Here is a 19,725-nt window from a genome sequence, read left to right as displayed (position 1 = left end):
TGTTGGATACCTGTACTGGTAGTTTCAAGGTTGAGGCTCTCAGTACCCATGTGGAATAGCAATTAAATGGCTACTTTCTTGCACAATTCTAGTTTCTTCCATACTGTTATTACAGACATGTTGATGCTACAGCTTTGTCTTAAAAGCAGTAGTGTCAGCATATAGAAATCAGTATCACTACAGTGGAAATAAATTGGACCATGTTGCACTCCCATAAAAGTTGCATACTACAAATTTCTAAACTTTGTACATCAGCTGCACCTTTTGTGAAACATGCTTACATTGAACACAGATCTGTATTTATTATTTCATAATATTTTAGTCACACATCTGTATTCCTATCTACCTCTGCTTTAATTTGCTGTTGATGTTCTTTGCTTGTGTTTACCCATTTGGTAATAGTACATAAACATCACATTTCCATAAGTGCAAGAACAGAGTAATGTCATATTCATGATTTTTTTTTTTTTAAAATAAAAACGTAATGTTCGCGCTCACTAATTCCACTCTGTCAAACATGACAACAAGTGCAGACATGGAAATGCTTAACACCAAATGAAAAACATCAAGGACATAATCTCTACCTTTTCCGCTAGGTCTTTATGTGAAACATCTGCTGGAAATGTTGAATTTAATTTATGTTGGCTCAACAGCAATTGAAAGGAAGACAAAGAAGGGATGACTGAAAATAATAAGCAAATACAAACAGTGTTTGTATTTATTTTTTGTTATTTATTTTTATTTGTTTGTTGTTGCTTGTTTTGAATTGAATTGAACTAGCCAGCATTTGAATCATCTGAATGTTTCTCTTCCAGATAATATCAGTGAACCGTACGCTGGCAGAGAGAGGCCTGGGTGTTTGGGTGGATGGATTTTGAACTCCGTCCCCTAACCTCCATCCCTGTATTGTCTTGTTACCAGTCCAAGAACCAAGATCATCCTGGGTTCTTGGATGATCCCCACTGCACACACCAATGGATCTAAGAAGATTGTTTTTCCCCCTCCGATTCTTTTCAAAATGAATTTAAAATTATTTGCTGGCATAATGTACAAGAATGCAACTGCTTCAGAATAAGACACCCGTCCCCTTTTGTTCTTGTACACAAAATGAAATTAAAGAAGGAAAGGAAGAGGTACAGATTTAAAAAAAAAAGAGAGAGAGAGAGAAAGACAGAAAATCTATATATTGTAACTAAATAAAGTTTCAGTATTTTTTTCCTCCCTCATCCTACCATATTTTTTGCTCTTGGCCTTGGCTCACTGAGTGTGGATCATCATGCTGTGTGGAAGGACACATCTCCATCGGTATGTGTAGTCACTTGTAAATGGTTTTGATTTTCATTGACACTGAGGCTGTAGTCTAATGTGTATGTCTATACAATTCCAGTTGATTTAGCAGATATGTTGGGGTTCTTGTTTGTATAATATATGGGGTGCAAAAAAGGTATAGAAACTGATGGGTGCTAGCACAATAAAGAGTAGAGGGTGGTCCCTGGTGGAGCAAAGCACAGTTGGTTTGACTTGGCCCTGTGACCTCAAGAGACAAGGACTCTCTGGGGTCTCTATCCAGAGCTGCTGTTGCACTTCTAAATAAGACAGGAGTGTGGTGGTTGCCTTTGCTCCACTTTTTTTCCACCAACCTACTGGGCAAAATGCAGTTGAGCTGTTTTTTTAATACGAACTCAAAATTTGACAAAATTTTCTTTACTCAGTATTTCCAAGATGCATTTTTCTGACAGCCTATCAGCAAGGCCGCATATGTCTGATGATACAGATCATTATGTAGGGACGTTTTTTAATCATATGCATATATTCTGGTTTTGACTCTAAAGACTGACATGACTCTAGAGGTTCAGAATTTATTGTAGCACCTCCAGATCCCAAAATGTAGTGTCCTCAAAGATTAATTTATAAAACAACTACTACTGCAACTACTGCAATTGAAATTTTCATTTTAACAGCACCACAACTGAGTTTATTTTGACTCTATCATAGACTTTATAACAAATGGTTAAACATTTGAATTTGAAGAGAAACAAAGCTGCTAGGGGTCTGTGTTGACTAGTCTTCACTGATGTACCATTACCAATCTTTCATGTTGTTCAAAACATTGTCTCATGGTTGTCCTGGTCTGATGATAAGAAATAGGATTATTTTTTTGAGCTGAATGCAGCATTCATATACTGCTTGTGATTATCTCATCTGGAACAGAGTAGCAGACAGCTGCTGTTATCCTGAAACTCTGAGCTGTACAAGGACTTAATGCAATGAGGGAACCACTAAAAACTCTGACATGGGAAAGAAACATTGCACAAGATTTAGTTTGCAGTGCTGCTCTTTTGTGTTGACCTGATATTAACTGTTAATCTAGAACCAGTTTGTGTCATTAGTATGCATGGTAAACCAGCCCAGGAGCACCACTGCTTGGTGCTCTTCACTGTGTAGACACTTGTGGTAAACTCAGTGTTGAAAGTCTCGGTAGTCTGTCACCAATCAGCCTGTGTTAAGTGCATTGTGATGCATTATAGAGCAGGACCTTGTTCTTCACATTTTCATTTTCTTTGAAGCTGGCTTTAAGTTAATTGAGAGCTGCTGTTATAGCACCAAGTCCTCAACCTCAAATCTGATTTCTAATAGAATTCTGATTTCAGGGGCCTGTATCATGAAGCAAGGTCAACTTGTCGCTCTCTTTGGGACCCCTGACTTCGCTGAACCTATCATTAATGATCGTGTGTGTGTGTCTGTGCTTTCTCCCACAGTATCTCCCAAGATTAACAAAAATCCTGGATTTGTCATATACATTTATAATTGAATAGGAGCTAATTAATAGAGTGTGGATTTCTTTTTCTAATAAAAGATGACAGAAGGTATCTTTTATTGTCATTTTCATCCCAAAGTCACTTCATGTTATTCTTAGCTGAAGTGATTAAATAAAACATCAACACTGTCAGGTATGAAGCAATCCACAATCAAAATGCTAACGTAATTACCATTATTTATAGGCTATTTAGTGTGGTAAATGATCCCCTTGCTTGTTAGAAGCTCTGTTTTAAAGAGTGGATACTTGGAAATCCTGAAACAAAGTGATTGTACTGATCTATCAATTTTTTTTGTGGCTGTTGGTGATCTACCATGGTAGTCTACCTCAGTTTAAAGTGAGCCAGGAAACCTGAGTCGAGCCAAAAGCTAGCCAGCTAACCCACTAATCTGACTTTGATAGAGACCCCAGATGAGAACATTTATAATTATTGAGAATCATCAAGATGCTATGGTGAATTATGTGTTACCTTAATTTGAAAATAAGAGCACAGTGTCACCCAAAATAACTCAATCCAAAATTGACAAACTGTCTTTGACAAACTAAACCTACTGGATTAAAATTAACAAAATAATTTTAGCTGGCTAACATCAGGTTGTCCTGAGGGGAGTGTCATAAAAAAGGATCATAAGAGCAGGGTTTATTGCTTGACTTGAGTGAACCCAACAAACCAATATTACATTTTGATTAACTCAGTTCAAAGCAAAGCTAAAGTGGTCAGATTAGTTGAAAAGCATCTAATGAACATAGACAAAGTGTGGATCAGCCTGAAAATTAACCAAACAAGGATGTAGTGTTAAATGATCCCCTTCTAACAAACAGGAGGATCATTTACCACACTACACTTTATCAAACTGAAAATAAATTTGATTTACCTGGTAATCTGTCTGAATGAAACACCACTCTTGGTTATGTAAAACCACTTTTGAAAAATAGGAGGGAGCAGAGCTGAGCAGAGAGAACCACAGTTCTGCAACATGTTACAACAGCATCTTCACCTTTGGTTTTCACTCTGCATCTGAAAGCCTTGTCACTGTGGTATAAATATTTTTTTCAGACACTAAATATTAATGTGTAGTGTCATGAAGTCTTAAGGGGCTGAATGAACTGTGTTAAGGATTCATTTTCACAATAACTCAATACTCTTAACTCCTATGTATTTCAGATTTTGAGTGTTTTCATTGGAAATGAAATCACTTTTACTCTAGCAATAAGGCAGCTTTATTTTGACAAATTGAAGGACATAATGGGAAAAGGGTGGGTTTAGGTGGTACATTTGACAAAGAACTAGAAATGTCAACTGCGTAACTGTTAACAAGCATAAAGTAAACCACTTAAATGTTCCTCAATAATACATAGTTTCAACAATATATCTCAGGAATGGTTAATTTGGTGTTTGATTTGTGGATCAACATGCTTTGGGATATCTGATTGAGGAAGGGGGTATGATTTTGCTTGAAAAGATAAAATTCAGATGTTTAGGAAATTAGGCATTTTGACAATGAATTACATACAGGACATGTATAAGTTCTTTAAGAAGGTGTCTATATGTTGGTGCTGGAATCAGAGCAGTAGCCATATTGTCTGTTGTTGTGCATCTTTCCAGTTTAACATGAAGTATCTGTCCCTTTTTCTTTCTTTTTTTAATCCAAATTAAATATGACATATTACTATATTTCCCGCCCTCTTTAAGACAACCCAGAGACCCTCACCACGTTTAAAATCTGTGTAATCAAACAAGAGTTTTGTTAATTTCTTTGTAAATAAGATGTTTGACTGTACTTTTCTATAACACTGGAGTGAAAGTTATAAAGGGAACATTATTTTTTTGTTTTGGTTTGATTTGTTCTGCATCATCCTGCCTCCCCTCTTTCAGAGTCAGTGTTCTCAAGCTGTGACTGATTTTTTTTAGTGTTTAAGTCATTTGATTATTTAAATGGGTGTTAAACTCTTACACCTGAAAGCATTTAACATGTACAGATCAGTTTTTGCTGGGCTCATCTTAGGTTTGATTTGGTGATTGTACAGATGCATTAGGGGGAAAAAATAAAAGTTATTGAAAGTGTTCATGGACTTTATTTTTCTATGACTACATTGAGGATGGGATGTGAAGTTTTGGTCACATTGTTTTGTTGGTCAATGGACATTTGATAAGAACATCAACATTTTTGCATATACTAGAGGCAGACTGCTGGTGCAAAGTAGGTGATCTGGATCCAGATGAAGCAATACAATGGGCATTAGCACGAGAAGGGGGTTGCTGTTGGGGCTGAATTTGGTGTCCTTTTTGTGGACTAACCCACTAACAACCTGTGGCACTAAGGAGACACTACTGATTCTGTGAACAAACAGACTAGGTTTTTGCATGTTGAAATATCCTTGATTATATGTTTAATAGTATTGCTATAATGTTCTAAGCAAGTTTCAGATTTTTATGGTGGTACCGAGAGCTCAACTTGCATGAGGACTTCATAAAATATAAATAGACAAAACACAAGCACTAAGCAACTAAGGAAGCCTCTTCATCAATTTGGCAAAGCGGGTAGCATTTAAAATAATTCTGCTAAGTTAGAAAACACTACAAACCTCACTAGAAAGGGTCTCATTCTCATCAGAGGAGAATGCCTCATAATGAGCTAAAAATCACATCAGCCTCAGTCTGAGACACATTCCACTATATGTTGCTTTCACTGTCAAAGAGCTGTGACAAAACCTCATTGGTAGGAAACCTTAGAGGTAATTTTTAGCTGAGGGAGAGCAATAATAGAGAGCCCCCTGAGGACCGAAAAGAAATGCAGATCTTTTATAAGTTTCCCTTCATATGTCACCTCCAGCATGGGATATATTAAGGTTCTTGAGCTGACATCCTGAAGCTACCCTCAGAGAAATGTTGTCCATGATGGCTGTGAGCTTGGCTAGCAGCCTCCTCTCACCCACCTCCTCAACAGAGTCCAGTGGGCAGCCCAGGACAGAGCTGGCGCTCCTGACCAGCTTGTTCAGTTTCTTCCTGCCCCCCTCTTCCTGACCATATCCAAAACAAACAAACAAAAAAAAAAAAAGATGAGAGATTTTAAAAATACAAGGCTGTTTTACATGTAAGGAGACATCTGACAGGGTCTGAATAGGTCCGCTCTGTTTCTGTGTAAAATTGATTTGAATAGAACTTTTCGACACTTTGTGACAGTAGACAATATATGTCATGAGCATGGTCTCTTCTTGTTCCAGTCGCGTTATGAAGCTTACACTCCCTGAAATATGAAACCTTAGAATTCCATACATTTTACGCTATACCATTCAAAAGAAGATATTCAAAATATCTTTTGTATCATTTTATACCAGTGTTTCCAAAAATCATATTTGGTATCTTTTAGAAATTTCCGGATCTACACTAGAATTCTGAATATTGTTCAGTGGGTTTGAAAAAGGGTTAGCTGCACAACATGAGTGTATGAGCATGCAAGAATAAGACTTACGTATTTAGTTACTTTTCATAGTATGCTGTACACAGCAACAAATTTTCTGTTACGATTCTGGATTTATCCATAAAAGAGAAATTACACTGTTCATATTTATGCGTTTATGCAAGCAATCATTAGTGGTTAATTAAACCTAAAGTAGACGTTACTATTATTATACATTAAACACTTGTTGTTAGTAGACTACTCTCAAAAAAAAAGAAAAAAAATGTGCTGTAGTTAGATCATATTGTAACCAGTCACGTAATTGGTCTACATATATACTTATTTAAAGTTATTGCAAGAATGTATATGTACTTACATCTGTGATGGGTGTTGAGTATTTTTTTTTAAATTTGATTTAAATATTGCAATATTGCATAGCACAAACCGCATATACACGTAAATAGTAGTTTATTTTGAAGCTTTGAGTGTGTCGTGGCTACATATCCGGTTCGGAGGAAAAGTAGTCTTCTGACTGTATTTCCTGTCGACACTTCAGTACGCTGTGGGTCTTGTGTATTCGACTGAATCCTCTGCACCTTTCGCGGTGAGTAAGCTAAAGCTAGCATTAGTCTGTTGTTTTTTTCCAGGCCGAAAGACTTGTTTGACAACACACCGCTTTAACTAACGTAAGTTGATTGAGTGTAAATATTAAGCCTAGTTTACCACTCCTATTTGTAATCACCAACAAGGCGATGGAAGAGTATTCTTGTCTTCAGTAGTATATATTTCTAAGACTGAAAATGAGGGGAAATCTTAACGTTCGTGTCTTTAATTCGATGACACAGTTGGACAGAACTAATTTAGGTTCGATGCTGCGATTGAGAGTCACTGGCCGAGGCCTTGGATGACAATTCCCTGTCCGGAAGACCTTAGGTATGTGCCTGGATGTGATTAGTTAGCTATAGCAGCTAACATATCGCCGCTAGAGTTTGTTTAAATAAAGGTCGCAGCTAACACTAGCTATTGTAGCACAAGGTCAACGTTATAGTTTCGTTTTGGGATTCGGGCGACTAAATCACGATATTTACATCAACATTTGACAGTTCTGAGTAGGCTAGTTGCAGAAGAGTAACGCCAGTGACCTACTGGGTATCCGCATGCAGTGTTTGGTCACGTTATGCTACACTTTAAAAATTGTTTTTAAACCTTCCTTATGGACAAATAGATGTACATGGTGAAACGTAAGTTTCTAAAATGTGTGTGTTTCTGTTGTAATCATGTCTGATTTATCAAACTAAGTCATCATTTATTTTCAAGATAATAAGCAAAATTATATCATCGCAGCCAGTTTACATGACTAAGAAAAAGTAATATACTTAGGAGTAAAGTACATAGGGTAAATTAATCTTAAATATTATATTTCTGAACTATTACTATGTATAAGCTAAAGCATTCTGGTGTGAAAACCCGCATTTTTAATCAAACCAAGCATTCTGTCTGGTAATCAACAACAACACCACCACTGGTTTTGTAACAAACCAATCTGCTTGAAAATCGGTAGGACTTCCATTTCTGGCAAGTGACATGGTGGCTGTTTGTCGATAAAGGGGCAACCCATCAAAACCCAATTCCACTCTTCTTTTTAAAATGACTGAAAAGTGGTGTGAGATTGACTTTAAATGTCAAAATGGGTCATCACAGTACAAATTGAAAAGGAAAAAAGTAAGTTCTTCAAAGGGAGAAACAAAGACATAGAGCAGAATTTCTTCAACAGTGAAAAATTCAGTGAGGTTAATACTTATGCTTACTGCAAGCATAAAATGCAAGACAAGGATAGTGTAAGTGCAACAATACTGTTCGAACCTGAAACGTTCAGTTGGAAGAACAACGAGAAGTTTACACGATTAAATCAGCTAAGATCTCCCCGGAACAGTCCATTGAGTCTGTGAGCCATGCAGAGAGGTGAATTAAACAGATGGAGGAAGGACCCATCTGCCCTACTCACCTTTGAGGCCAGCTGTTGTGACATGAGAGGCAATTTGAGGAAAAGTGTCGAGTCATGGAAATAATGAAGTTTGTGCAGAGCTTGCAATTGGTGCCGTCGTCCACATGCCTGGAAGACAAACAGGAGCATCCTATTTTCCCATATTTTCTGTGTCCAAGTGACTAATAGAGACAACAATTTTGAAAGTTTTTTCAGTACTTCTTGTTATAAAGTAAGATCCGTTTTGTTATATCACTCTGGCCAAAGCCACCAGACTCCATTCACAGAAACAGTGATGTTATTATCACAACACTCACTTCATTCAACAGCACGTGGAGCTGCTATATTTTTGCATCTTCATTTAAATAGATGCATAGACTTAAACAGATTTTCCTGGTAAAAGAAACAATAAAAAAAACAGTATTTATTGAACTGGAATAGAAGCTAGTTTTGTGACACCTGTTCGTTAGACAGTGCTTTCAATCGCAGCGGTGGTGCTACTATTTTTTTTTTGTTGCCACATTCGAATATTAATATTCACAATGGCATGTGTGGATTTTTGAAACTGAAATTTGAAATACACACAAATTTGAATTTAAAATATTTGTTGACTGTGAAAACAAAAACTGCAACTACAATTATAGCAGCAACAAAGAGAAAATAAAGATAGTATGGTCTTAAATATTAAACAATCATTTAAAATAGTTAAAAATTAGATGAAATGTACAGGAAATACAAAAGAAACCTGTTTTACCCAACAGATATTGGCAAGTTGGTAAGTTAAAGTAAATTAATTTAAGCAGACAGTGCTCTCTACAAAATGAACAATCCTGAGACAAAGAAGATTTAACAGAAACCCAATCTTAACCCAAATTGAGCTGTTGCCTAGAGGAATATGGCTCAGTGTCTGGTTACAAGACATCTGTAAAGATGCAAGTCTCATGAGCATGGTACAACTCATAGCAAATATCAAAGACCATGGCATAGCTTTTCTTCTTTATATCAAACTGGATGTTATTTCACTATTCAAACTGAAATTATAATCCATTTGAACAACAACTTTTTAGGTATTTTCAGACATTTTTAGAGACACTGAGAAAGTAAATTCATTTTCATTGCACATTTTCAAATACGAATATCGAAAAACAAAACTCTTTTTTCTCCTTTTTTCAGTGGAAATCACATTAATATACTCTAGCTAGCTATCACCCAAAATATGAATTATTAACATATAGACATATTTTGATTAGGGATGCACGATAACTGTTTTTTAAAACCGACACAGATAATCGATAACTTTCAACTCCTAAAGGCAGATACCGATAACCAATGACACACACATACCTAAGATCATGACATCAATACTATGAAAAAAAACAAAAACAGTTTTGACTCTTTAAATGAAGAGATATATATTTTTTCCAATGAAAAACTATTGGAAAGCCTCTCAAACATTTTCTTAAAGCTATCAAACAAACCTATTTGATATCTCACATCAATTTAAATAAGGTGCATTACTTTCTTATATAAAGTATAAAGGCCCCTTGAACTGATGCAAATACTTGCATCAGGATTACAAACTGAAAAAATTGCATTCCAGAAGTTTACAAAAAATAAATATGCACTGACACAAGTTAGACTTGTCTATGTAAACAAACTGAAAAAGGGCACTCACAGTGAGTCAGGCGCCATCCTGTCCATGATTAAATCTTCAATAACATTAGCCTGTGGGTCATCTTTGCCAATTTTTTATGGATTTTTCAAAAGCCTTGCTGATGTGTGTAAGTCCCGGTGGCTTATTTGCAGCTGGGTTGCTAACATTAGTGTCTTTAGCAGGCCGGGTGTCCTCATGCGATTTCCAAACTGTCGAAGCGATGGTTATGTTTTAGGTGGCTGATCAGGTTTGAATTATTAAAGCTTGTGCTATATCTCCCTCCTCGTGGAAGTCACTCAGAACATTTTTAACAAATAACCTGCAAACTGTCTTCTTTGGAAACACTGAAGAAGTCTGAACTCTGTTTTCGTAAGCATGCTGTGCCGCATGCTGCATTCAAGGTGTAATGAAAATTTCCCTGTTCCCTCGTTTGCTAGTCGTTCTTTCAGCCATTTTAAGTTCATGTAATTTTTTTTTTTGTGTAACATGTTGAAAAAAATGTGAATATCAATTCAAGTCAGCAACTACCAAAATTATGACCGAGTTAACGAGTTGTTTTCTGGCATGAGGGGGTATTCTTGATTTTTCTCTGTGAGAAAGAGTTTTTCTGATTATGCTGACGTCACTTGAATGCAGCATTCACTGCAGGCCAACATGTGATACATGTTCCAGTTTTATTCTCTGAACAACATCAGAAATAAAAAATGTACCACAATACTATATATATATAAATTCTTGATTATATTGCCCACCCCTAGTGGGATGAAGAGTCTGTGCTCAATGTCAAACCAGAATGGGGCCCTTTCAGGTGGCAGTGTCCATTGAGATAATTGTAAGAATTGAGCTAATAGAAGAATAGTTTAGGTAGACCCATGATGCCCATACTGGTTGCCACAAGCTTTTTTAACTTTATCCTTGGATGTCACCGTTCCATTGAACATCTTTTCAAATATGATCAAACCTTTTAAGGTACATATGGGGTATGGCAATAGGAAGGCTTTGAGGCAAGTTATTTAGCTTTGCCATACATTGACACTGACTTTTGCCCATAATGTTTTTTTTTTTTCTTACTTGAAAGTTGTTCTTTTTTGCATGCATTTCCACCCTTTGAGCTGCTGGAAATGTAAATTTCTCTTTGGAGATTAATAAAGTGTATATCTATCTATTTATCTAATGATAGAAATGATGGTGACCACCTTTCCGTATCTTTTCTATTCCGTATTCTTTTCAATTTCAATCTGTTGCGGGAATAGAATACCATGATATTTCAAACCATCAGTAAACCACTGAAACGACCCTGGAGAACAATTCAGTATTATCCAAAATTGCTGGAACAGACCTAACCAGGTCCAAGGCAAGCCACGATATGTCATCCGCATTGAGCATAAGTTTATGTGAATATTTGGGTTCTGGTGGATAGGTGCTGCAGAAGGTTTAGAAAGAGTTGTGTGAAAATAATACGAGTAATAGACTTTATTTGTGTAGCACCTTTCTTACAAGAAATGCAGCTCAGACAAACAAGAACAAAGACATTACATACACTGAGTGTGTACCTAAGTTCTCACAATTCTCACAGTTCTCGTGTGTGTGTGTGTGTGTGTGTGTGTGTGTGTGTGTGTGTGTGTGTGTGTGTGTGTGTGTGTGTGTGTGTGTACACACATATATATTAGGGGTGCAACAATACACATCGGTTCGATACGTTTTTGCCACGGTTCGATACTTTTCGATACATAAAAAAGAGAAATTTCCTTGCCTTTTTTTTACTTGTTTATTGAGAAATTAACATATCTGGTGCAGCTCTGACAAATGTTCTGCTGTGCATACTAAGAAACGCATAAAACTAAATCACCATATAAAATATAAGAATGATAAAAAAATAATAATTTATCTGATGGAGAAACACCCATCTTCTGTAGTGCATTCTTAGCAGCAGTGTATATAATACAAATAAATTGGTCCTTACAAAAGAAAAGCTATATTATACCCATCTTCTGGGGTATATTCTAAGCAGCATATTAAACAATAACAGTTCCTTATAAAATAAATATTTCTTTGGTGGAGCTACATCTCACCTATCTTCTGGAGTGCTACTAGTAAACTTGGCTGCATATAAAACATGAACAACTTAAATAAAAGGACCTCTTAAAAACAAATCAGTTTTACTCAATTTTCATGTTTTTCTTCAGGAAAATTAGGATGTCCACATTTTCTGCTGACAGTATAGATCTGCTTGCTGTGACAATGTCACCTGCTGTGGAAAACACCCTCTCACTGGGGACAGAGGTTCCAGGTATAGCCAAGTAACGCTGTGCCAAAATGGCAAGGTGAGGGTATGAGCTGTGATGTTTCTTCCACCATCTCAGTGGGTTACCATCTGTGGGAATGCAGTCCGCTAACTTGTACAAGTTCATCTCCTCTTCTGCCACTTCGTCTGCAGACCTGGTCCTTGGCTCTTGGGCCATGAACCTTTCTCCAAACAACTCCTTAATGGCTGACTTCTTCTCTGGTGGAGATGCTGATGATGAATCTGATGATTCTGCTGGTTGAGTCTCTGTGGAGGTGGTTGCTTCTGTGGTGGCGGTGGCTTGGTCCTGAGGAAACAAACAAAAATGTTTGTTAATGTTAAAATTTGCTATTAATATATATCCTTTATTTAAATAAAAACAAATATATAATATTTAATTTAAATAATTTTTACAATTCATATGCTAGAAAAATAAAATTTCTTAATAATAAAAGATTTATTCTTACTTGTTGAATGATCACCACAATCTCTGTGGTGAGTGCTCCATAGACTCTCTGGTGAGTGGCATCCTCCAAGTGTCGCATGGACTTGAATCGTGGATCCAAAGCGGTGCACTTGTGTAGGTAATCCTGAAGGGCAGGATTTGTGTATCTCTGCTCTAGGTCATTCCTGATGGCTTTTTTGACATCTCTCACTGCTGGGCTGTCATCATCTGACTGTGCCATAGAGTTTAGAATGCTCATTTTCAGTGGCAAGATCATGGATGCTGTCGGAGATGATGCTTCACACATCATGATTGTCACAGTTTTCAGGGTTTTTATGACTTTGATGAGATTTTCAGCCAGTTTCAGGTCGTCCTGAGATAGACACTGATTGTTCTTTATTCTCTTCTTGACAGTGCTGTCTGTCATTGCAGAATATACTGCAGACTGCTGTTCGAGGTATTGTTCCATCATATCATGGGAGGAGTTCCACCTGGTTGGAATATCTTGGATGAGTTTGTTTTCACAAAGCTGCAACAACTGCTGCTTTCTTTTCAACACACTGTTTCCTGTTGTGCTTCTGTGAAAGAAGGTGACAGTTTTTCTCATCTTTGCTAGGAGATGGGAAACCTGCTGCACTGTCATTCCTTTCTGAGCAGCTAGATTAATTGTATGCGCAAAGCATCCAATCTGTGGCCCCAGCCCAGCAGCTGTGACAGCATTAACTATATTCCTGGCATTGTCAGTAGTCACAGGTATAGTTACATTTGGCCGCACTAACTTCCAATCTTCCACAGCTTCTGTCAGACCTTTGGCTAAATCATCAGTAGTGTGACTGTCGAGGAGGCGTGTCTGAAGCACGTTGCTTTTCATCTCCCAGTCCGCAGTAATATAATGTGCAGTAACAGTCAGGTAGCTCTGTGTAGCTCTTGATGTCCAGCCATCTGAGGTCAGAGCAACAGCGGGAGCTGCGGACACTGCTATCTCTAATTGGGCTTTGGTCTTGTTGTACAAAGCAGGGACTGCAGTATCGGTGAAATAGGTTCGTGAAGGAATCTTGTAACGGGGCTCAAGTGTCCGCAGCATTTCCTGAAACCCGGCGTTATCCACAACAGAAAAGGGTCGCATGTCGACAGCAATAAAAGTCGCTATCGCCCGGTCGATTTCTTTTGCCCTCTTTGAATCTTGTGCTAATGGCTGTCTAAATGACTCGGGTAAAGTTTGTACCAAGTGTGCTGCTTGTTGTTTCTGTCTGGTTCCACTTGTCACACCGGGGTAATGTCGGCGTAAATGTGTGTTCATGTTTGTTGTGTTTCCACCGACGTAGTTTAGCATCTGCGCTCGACAATGCAGCCCGGAGTAGTCGAGCGCAGATCCACTGAGGTCAGCGCAGAGCTCCTCGTCAGAAGTTGATTAAAAATTTGCAATTGCGTATCGTTCGACTAATGGGGCACACCGAACCGGGACCACTGTATCGAACGGTTCAATACAGATACATGTATTGTTGCACCCCTAATATATATATATACACTGGCAAATGGAATGTGTAGAAAACATATCAGGTTGAACCAATCCAAAATCTGCCTAAGTGCTGTCTGGATGATTTAAAGGCTAATAAATACAGCACTAGGATGCAATTTCTTAACAGTGTTGTTATCTGCAGTAAGACTGTGCTGAGGACATCCATCTACAAATAACAGGAAGGCAGACTCAGTGGTGGAGCTCACACAGTGGCTCTGATATCGTCTCCCTGATGGTAGGATGCGGAAGAGGCTGTGTGAAGAGGGATGTGTTAAGCCACCCACAATGCTGATTGCTTTGTGGTTAAGGGGGGTGTAGATATCCAGAAAGGGAGGCACCAATGATTTTTTCAGCTGCACTATGCGAAGTGAAGGTACAGTTTAAGGCAGTGCAGCTCCCATACCACAGTGATGCAGCTTGTCAGGATACTTTCAGTGGTGCCTTGGGGGAAATTGCATGTAATGTGCGCTGGGGCTCTTGCTGTCTTTAATTCGCAAAGCAAGTAGAGGCTTTCTGAGCCAGTGATGCTGTGTTGTTTGTCCAGGAGAGGTCCTCAGTGATGTGCACACCCAGAAGTTTGGGGCTGCTCACCCCCTCCACAGCAGAACCGTTTATGGTAGGTGGGAGGGAGAATCCCCTATGTTTTTCCCACATTCAGGGAGAGATTGTTATTTATGCACCACATGACCAATTGGTTCACCTCATTCCTATAGTTGGTCTGATCATTGTTATTGATGAGACCCACCACAGTCATGCCCATGGTGACTGGTGCTGTGGGTTAGTCCTTTGGTGGGGCCCCTGTGCTCATTGTGATGATAGATGTGATGGTGGAGCTCACACAGTGGCTCTGATATCTTCTCCCTGATGGTAGGACGCTGAAGAGGCCACTTTATTAGGTACACCTTGCTAGTAGCGGGTTGGACCCCCTTTTGCCTTCAGAACTGCCTTAATCCTTCATGGCATAGATTCAACAAGGTACTGGAAACATTCCTCTGAGAGTTTAGTCCATATTGACATGATCGCATCACACAGTTGCTGCAGATTTGTCGGCTGCACATCCATGATGTGAATAGTCCATAATGACTGACCGGTACTCCAGTTTTTCCCCTCTGACACACAGCCCACGATGGTGATAATCAGAGAACTTCTGAAGATGGCAGATGTCTGTATTGTAGGTGAAGTCAGAGGTGTCGATTGTGAAGAGGAAAGGACGGTGCCCTGGGGTGCTCCAATGCTGGAGACTACCACCTCTGACTCACAGCTGCGCATTTGCACATACTGTACGGTCAGTGAGATAGTCGATGGTCCAGGCAGCCAGATGTCTATCCACTCCCGCATCTTGCAGCTTCCCCCTCAGCAGTGCTGGTCTGATGGTGTTGAAAAGTGCTGGAGAAGTCAAAGAACATAACCCTCACAGCGCAGCCGGCGGTCTGCAGATAGGTGAGCAGAACAGTCCGTTTAGCTGTGGGGGAGCAGGGGGCAGGTGAAGGTGGTCTGGGGAGGGGGGAAGTGCCCACTTGGCTGGAGACGTTTTAAGAGGGGGGAGCAGGATGGGGGCCAGAGGGGGTGGGGGGAGAATCAAATCTGTTGAAGTGCAGGTTCCTTTTGCACCCTGGGTGTGTATTGGGGGAGCAGATAAACAAGGCTGTGATCAGACCGCCCAAGGTGGTCAAGAATAGTGCCTGATGTGTTGTTGCTGAACTGAACTGCTTGTGATCTCTGGATGAAGTCCAGCAACCAATGACCGAGGGAGGTGCTCAGGCGGTCTAGTTTTGTTTGTAACTGCAGAAGGATGACAGTGTTGAATGATGACCTGAAGTCTATGAACAACATTCTCACATAAGAGTCTCTTGTGTCCAGGTGGGTGAGGGCTGAGTGGAGGGCAAGGTAGACCGCACCTTTGACGGGCCGGTTGGCCCGATATGCAAGCTGAATGGGTCCATGGATGGGGGAGAGGATGGATGTTATTTGCTGAATGATAGACTTTGAAAGCACTTCATGATGGTGGAGGTCAGTGAAGCAGCATAGAGTTAACTTCTTTGCCACAGGTATGATGGTGGAGGCTTTAAAGCAAGTGGGGACAACAGCCTGGCTCAGAGAGGTGTTGAAGATATCCATATCCATATCTTTGAGGTCCTCAGCACATTCTTTCAACACTGGCCTGGGTATATTGTCTGGACCAGCAGCCTTGCAGGTGTTGATCTTGGAGAGTGACCTCTTCAGGCTGGCTGGGACAGGCACACAAGATTCAATTCAAGATTCAAGATTCAAGAGTCTTTATTGTCATTGAGCATGTCAAGGAAATTTTCATTGCAACCCCCATGTTAGGAACAGATAGTAAGAAAGAATAAAATTAAGATAACTACAATAAAATTAAATAAACATGCAGTAAAAATATTTGTAAAAGAAATTAAAAATATAACAGAATGAAAATATACTAAGGCAATAAAATATACAAAACAATAAACAATAAAATATGGAAGTGAAATGTGCCAACAGAATAAAATATACAAGCAGAATAAAATATACACAGTGAAATGTACCGACAGAATAAAATATACCAGTGGACAATAAAATATACCAATGAAAATGGAATGTGCCAATATAGTAAAAAATAATATAAGTATATGTGTGTACCTAAAAGTTGAGTACACAGAAGGTGCAGGTGGAGGTGGAGGTGTAGGTGTAAAGTGCGGTGTGCAGTGGTTGACAGTTCTCACAGTCTCAAACTGCAGTGAGGGGCTGCTGGGGGTGATAGCTCTGACAGCTCTGGGGAAGAAGCTGTCCCTCAGTCTGTTAGTGGTGGTGCGGATGTTCCTGTACCGCTTTCCTGATGGTAGCGGTACAAACAGTCTGGTGCCCGGATGGCTGGGGTCCGTGGCGATGGATCTCGCCCTCTTCCTGACCCGGCCTTCATATATAGAGGCTAGGTCAGGAAGGGGGCAGCCCACAATGCCCTGTGCAGTTTTAACCACCCGTGCCAGTTGTTTCCTCTCCTGTGGCGTGCAGCTGCCATACCACACTGTCACACTAAGGCAGAGGATGCTTTCAATTGTGGCCCTGTAGAAATTGACGAGCAACCGAGAGGAGAGTCCAGCTCGTTTCAGTTTCCTGAGGAAGAAGAGCCTTTGTTGTGCCTTCTTCACCAGGTGGGAGGTGTTCATGGACCAGGAGAGGTCAGATGTGATGTGGAGACCCAGGAACCTGATGTTGTCCACACGCTCCACCACTTCTCCGTCCATGAGGAGGAGGGCGTGATCTGTCTTCCTGGACCTCCTGAAATCCATGACCTCCTTGGTCTTCCCTGTGTTCAGCACCAGGTTGTTGGCTTAACACCACTGGGTGAGCTGGCGTATCTCCTCTCTGTAGTGGGTCTCGTTGTTATCTGAGATGAGACCCACTACTGTAGTGTCGTCCGCAAACTTCACGACTGTGTTGGTGGGGTGGATGGCAGCATAGTCGTGAGTATACATGATGAAGAGGGCCGGGCTGAGCACACAACCCTGTGGCGTGCCTGTGCTGAGGACCAGAGGGGATGATGTTGTGTTCCCTATTCTCACCACCTGAGGCCTGTTGGTGAGAAAGTCTCTGATCCAGTGGCACAGAGACGCAGGCAGACCCACCGCGTGTAGCTTCAGCACCAGCTTGTCTGGGATGACGGTGTTGAAAGCTGAGCGAAAGTCTACAAATAGCATCCTGACGTAGGTGTTGGGCTGCTGCAGGTAGGTCAGGGCTGTGTGCAGGGTGATGGAGACAGCACACTCTGTGGACCGATTCCCTCTGTAGGCGAACTGAAGGCTGTCTAGGTCGGAGGGGATGAAGCCTCTGATGTACCTGAGAATAATCCGCTCAAAGCACTTCATGATTACCGGGGTCAGAGCAACAGGCCGGTAGTCATTCAGGCAGGTGATGGATGTCTTCTTTGGTACCGGAATGATGGTGGAGGACTTGAGGCACTCAGGAACCGTAGACAGCTGCAGGGACAGGTTGAAAATGTCCAGGAACACTCCTGCTAGCTGGTCAGCGCATGGCCTCAAAGTCTTGCCTGACACCTTATCCGGTCCTGCAGCTCTGCGGGTGTTGATCCTCCTCAGGGTGGATGTCACCTGGTGCTGCTGCAGGACGAGGGGCTGGTGCTGCTCCTCCAGCCAGGGTAGGTGTGTGACTTCTCTGCTGCCTGATGTGTCGAAGCGGGCAAAGAAGCTGTTTAAGGTGTCAGGCAGGGTGGGGTCGTGGCTGGCAAGCTGAGTGTTAGGCTTGTAGTCTGTTATGGTCCTGATGCCTCTCCACATATTCTGGGGGTTGTTGTTCTTGAAGTGGTCTTCAATTTTGTTTTTGTACTGGAGCTTGGCCTGCTTGATTCCTTTCTTCAGCTCTGCTCGAGCCCTGCTATAAGCCAGCCTGTCACCCGCTCTGTAGGCAGTATCCCGGGCTTTCAGCAGGGACCGCACTGTGTTGTCCAGCCATGGTTTCTGGTTGGGAAACACTGTGATGGTCTTGACTGGGAGGACAGCATCAGTGCAGAACTGAACATAGGACAATACAGATGATGTGTACTCCTCAAGGTCTGCCTCTTCTCTGAACACAGTCCAGTCTGTCAGCTCAAAGCAGTCCTGAAGTGCAGAGGAGGCCTCCTCAGTCCATATCTGTACTGTCCTGGTGGTCTGCTTTGTTCTGCAGGCCAGAGGCTTGTAGGCAGGAATAAGTTTAACTGAGATGTGGTCTGACATGCCCAGGTGTGGAGCTGCTACAGCCTTGTAAGCAGCAGGGATGTTGCAGTAAACTTGATCTAAAATGTTACTGTCTCTGGTAGAGGCTTTTCTGCAGAGAAATGTTGCTACCACAGGCCTGTGGTGAGTGTTTGTAGTCTGTGATGGTCTGAATACCCTGCCACAGGCTCAGTATGTCTCTGCTGTCTCTGAAATGGCAAGTTATCTTTTTTTGTGTACTGATGCTTGGCTTTCCTGATGCCAGACCAGCTGTGTCCCTGGGTCTGAAGGCAACATTCCAGGCCTGTACTCCTGAATGTCAGTGTTGTTGTTGTAAGTGGCTGCCAGCTTAAACAAGTTCCAGTCTGTGGTATCAAAGCAGTCCTGAAGTGCAGAGGAGGCCCCCTCTGGTCACACACGTACCTCCTGAACCAGTTTGGTGAGGTTCAGCTGTTGTCTGTATGCTGGTTTTAGCATAACAGTGATGTGGTCAGAGAGGCCAAGGTAGGGGAGGGGGTCACCCCTTTTGTGGGTTGTATAAACCATGTCCAGAGTATTATTTCACATTATTGGAAAATCAACATGCTGATGTGTTTTTGAAAGCACATTCTCAAGTTCTGCATGGTTGAAATCCCCAGCTAGAATGAGAAATTCATCTGTGTGGACCGTATGTTGCTTGCTGATGGCTTGATACAGTTCCCTGAGTGCCTCCTTTCTATTGTTGTTGAGTCTGAGGGGAATAAATAAACAGTGACCAACAGAATTGCTGTTAATTCCCTCGACAGATTGCACTTGACATACATCAACTAAACTCTGTCAGTGGTGAACAGTGTTTGCACACCACCATAGCATTAGAACAACAAGCATTGCTGGTGTAAACACAGTCCACCAGCGCATGTTCTTTCCCTCCC

The 19,725-nt window shown here is 40.8% G+C and overlaps 2 protein-coding genes across 5 annotated transcripts in view; both read left to right on the top strand.

The window, feature by feature from the left end:
* Positions 1–4,883, top strand: part of akap1b (A kinase (PRKA) anchor protein 1b) — a 31,958-nt gene extending 27,075 nt beyond the window's left edge. Inside the window, exons 11-12 of one of the 2 annotated variants that reach the window (XR_006006971.1) lie at positions 816–1,305; positions 2,652–4,883. Coding sequence is in view for 1 of the 2 variants with exons in the window: in XM_041940019.1 (XP_041795953.1) it covers positions 816–878 (63 nt within the window). In the remaining variant the exon portion in view is untranslated. Of the gene's footprint in view, positions 1–815 lie in introns of both variants that reach the window. The other variant, XM_041940019.1, reaches the window with a different exon arrangement.
* A 1,881-nt stretch (positions 4,884–6,764) lies between these two features.
* cuedc1b (CUE domain containing 1b) overlaps positions 6,765–19,725 on the top strand; it is a 51,431-nt gene continuing 38,470 nt past the window's right edge. For all 3 annotated transcript variants that reach the window (XM_041940025.1, XM_041940024.1, XM_041940022.1), the window contains exon 1: positions 6,765–6,823. The gene's annotated coding sequence lies outside the window, so the exon portion shown is untranslated. The remainder of the gene's footprint in view (positions 6,824–19,725) is intronic.

Source organism: Chelmon rostratus, chromosome 7 (assembly GCF_017976325.1).
Source record: "Chelmon rostratus isolate fCheRos1 chromosome 7, fCheRos1.pri, whole genome shotgun sequence".
NCBI classification, from domain to species: Eukaryota; Metazoa; Chordata; class Actinopteri; order Chaetodontiformes; family Chaetodontidae; genus Chelmon; species Chelmon rostratus.
This window is presented reverse-complemented; position numbering and strand designations above follow the sequence as displayed.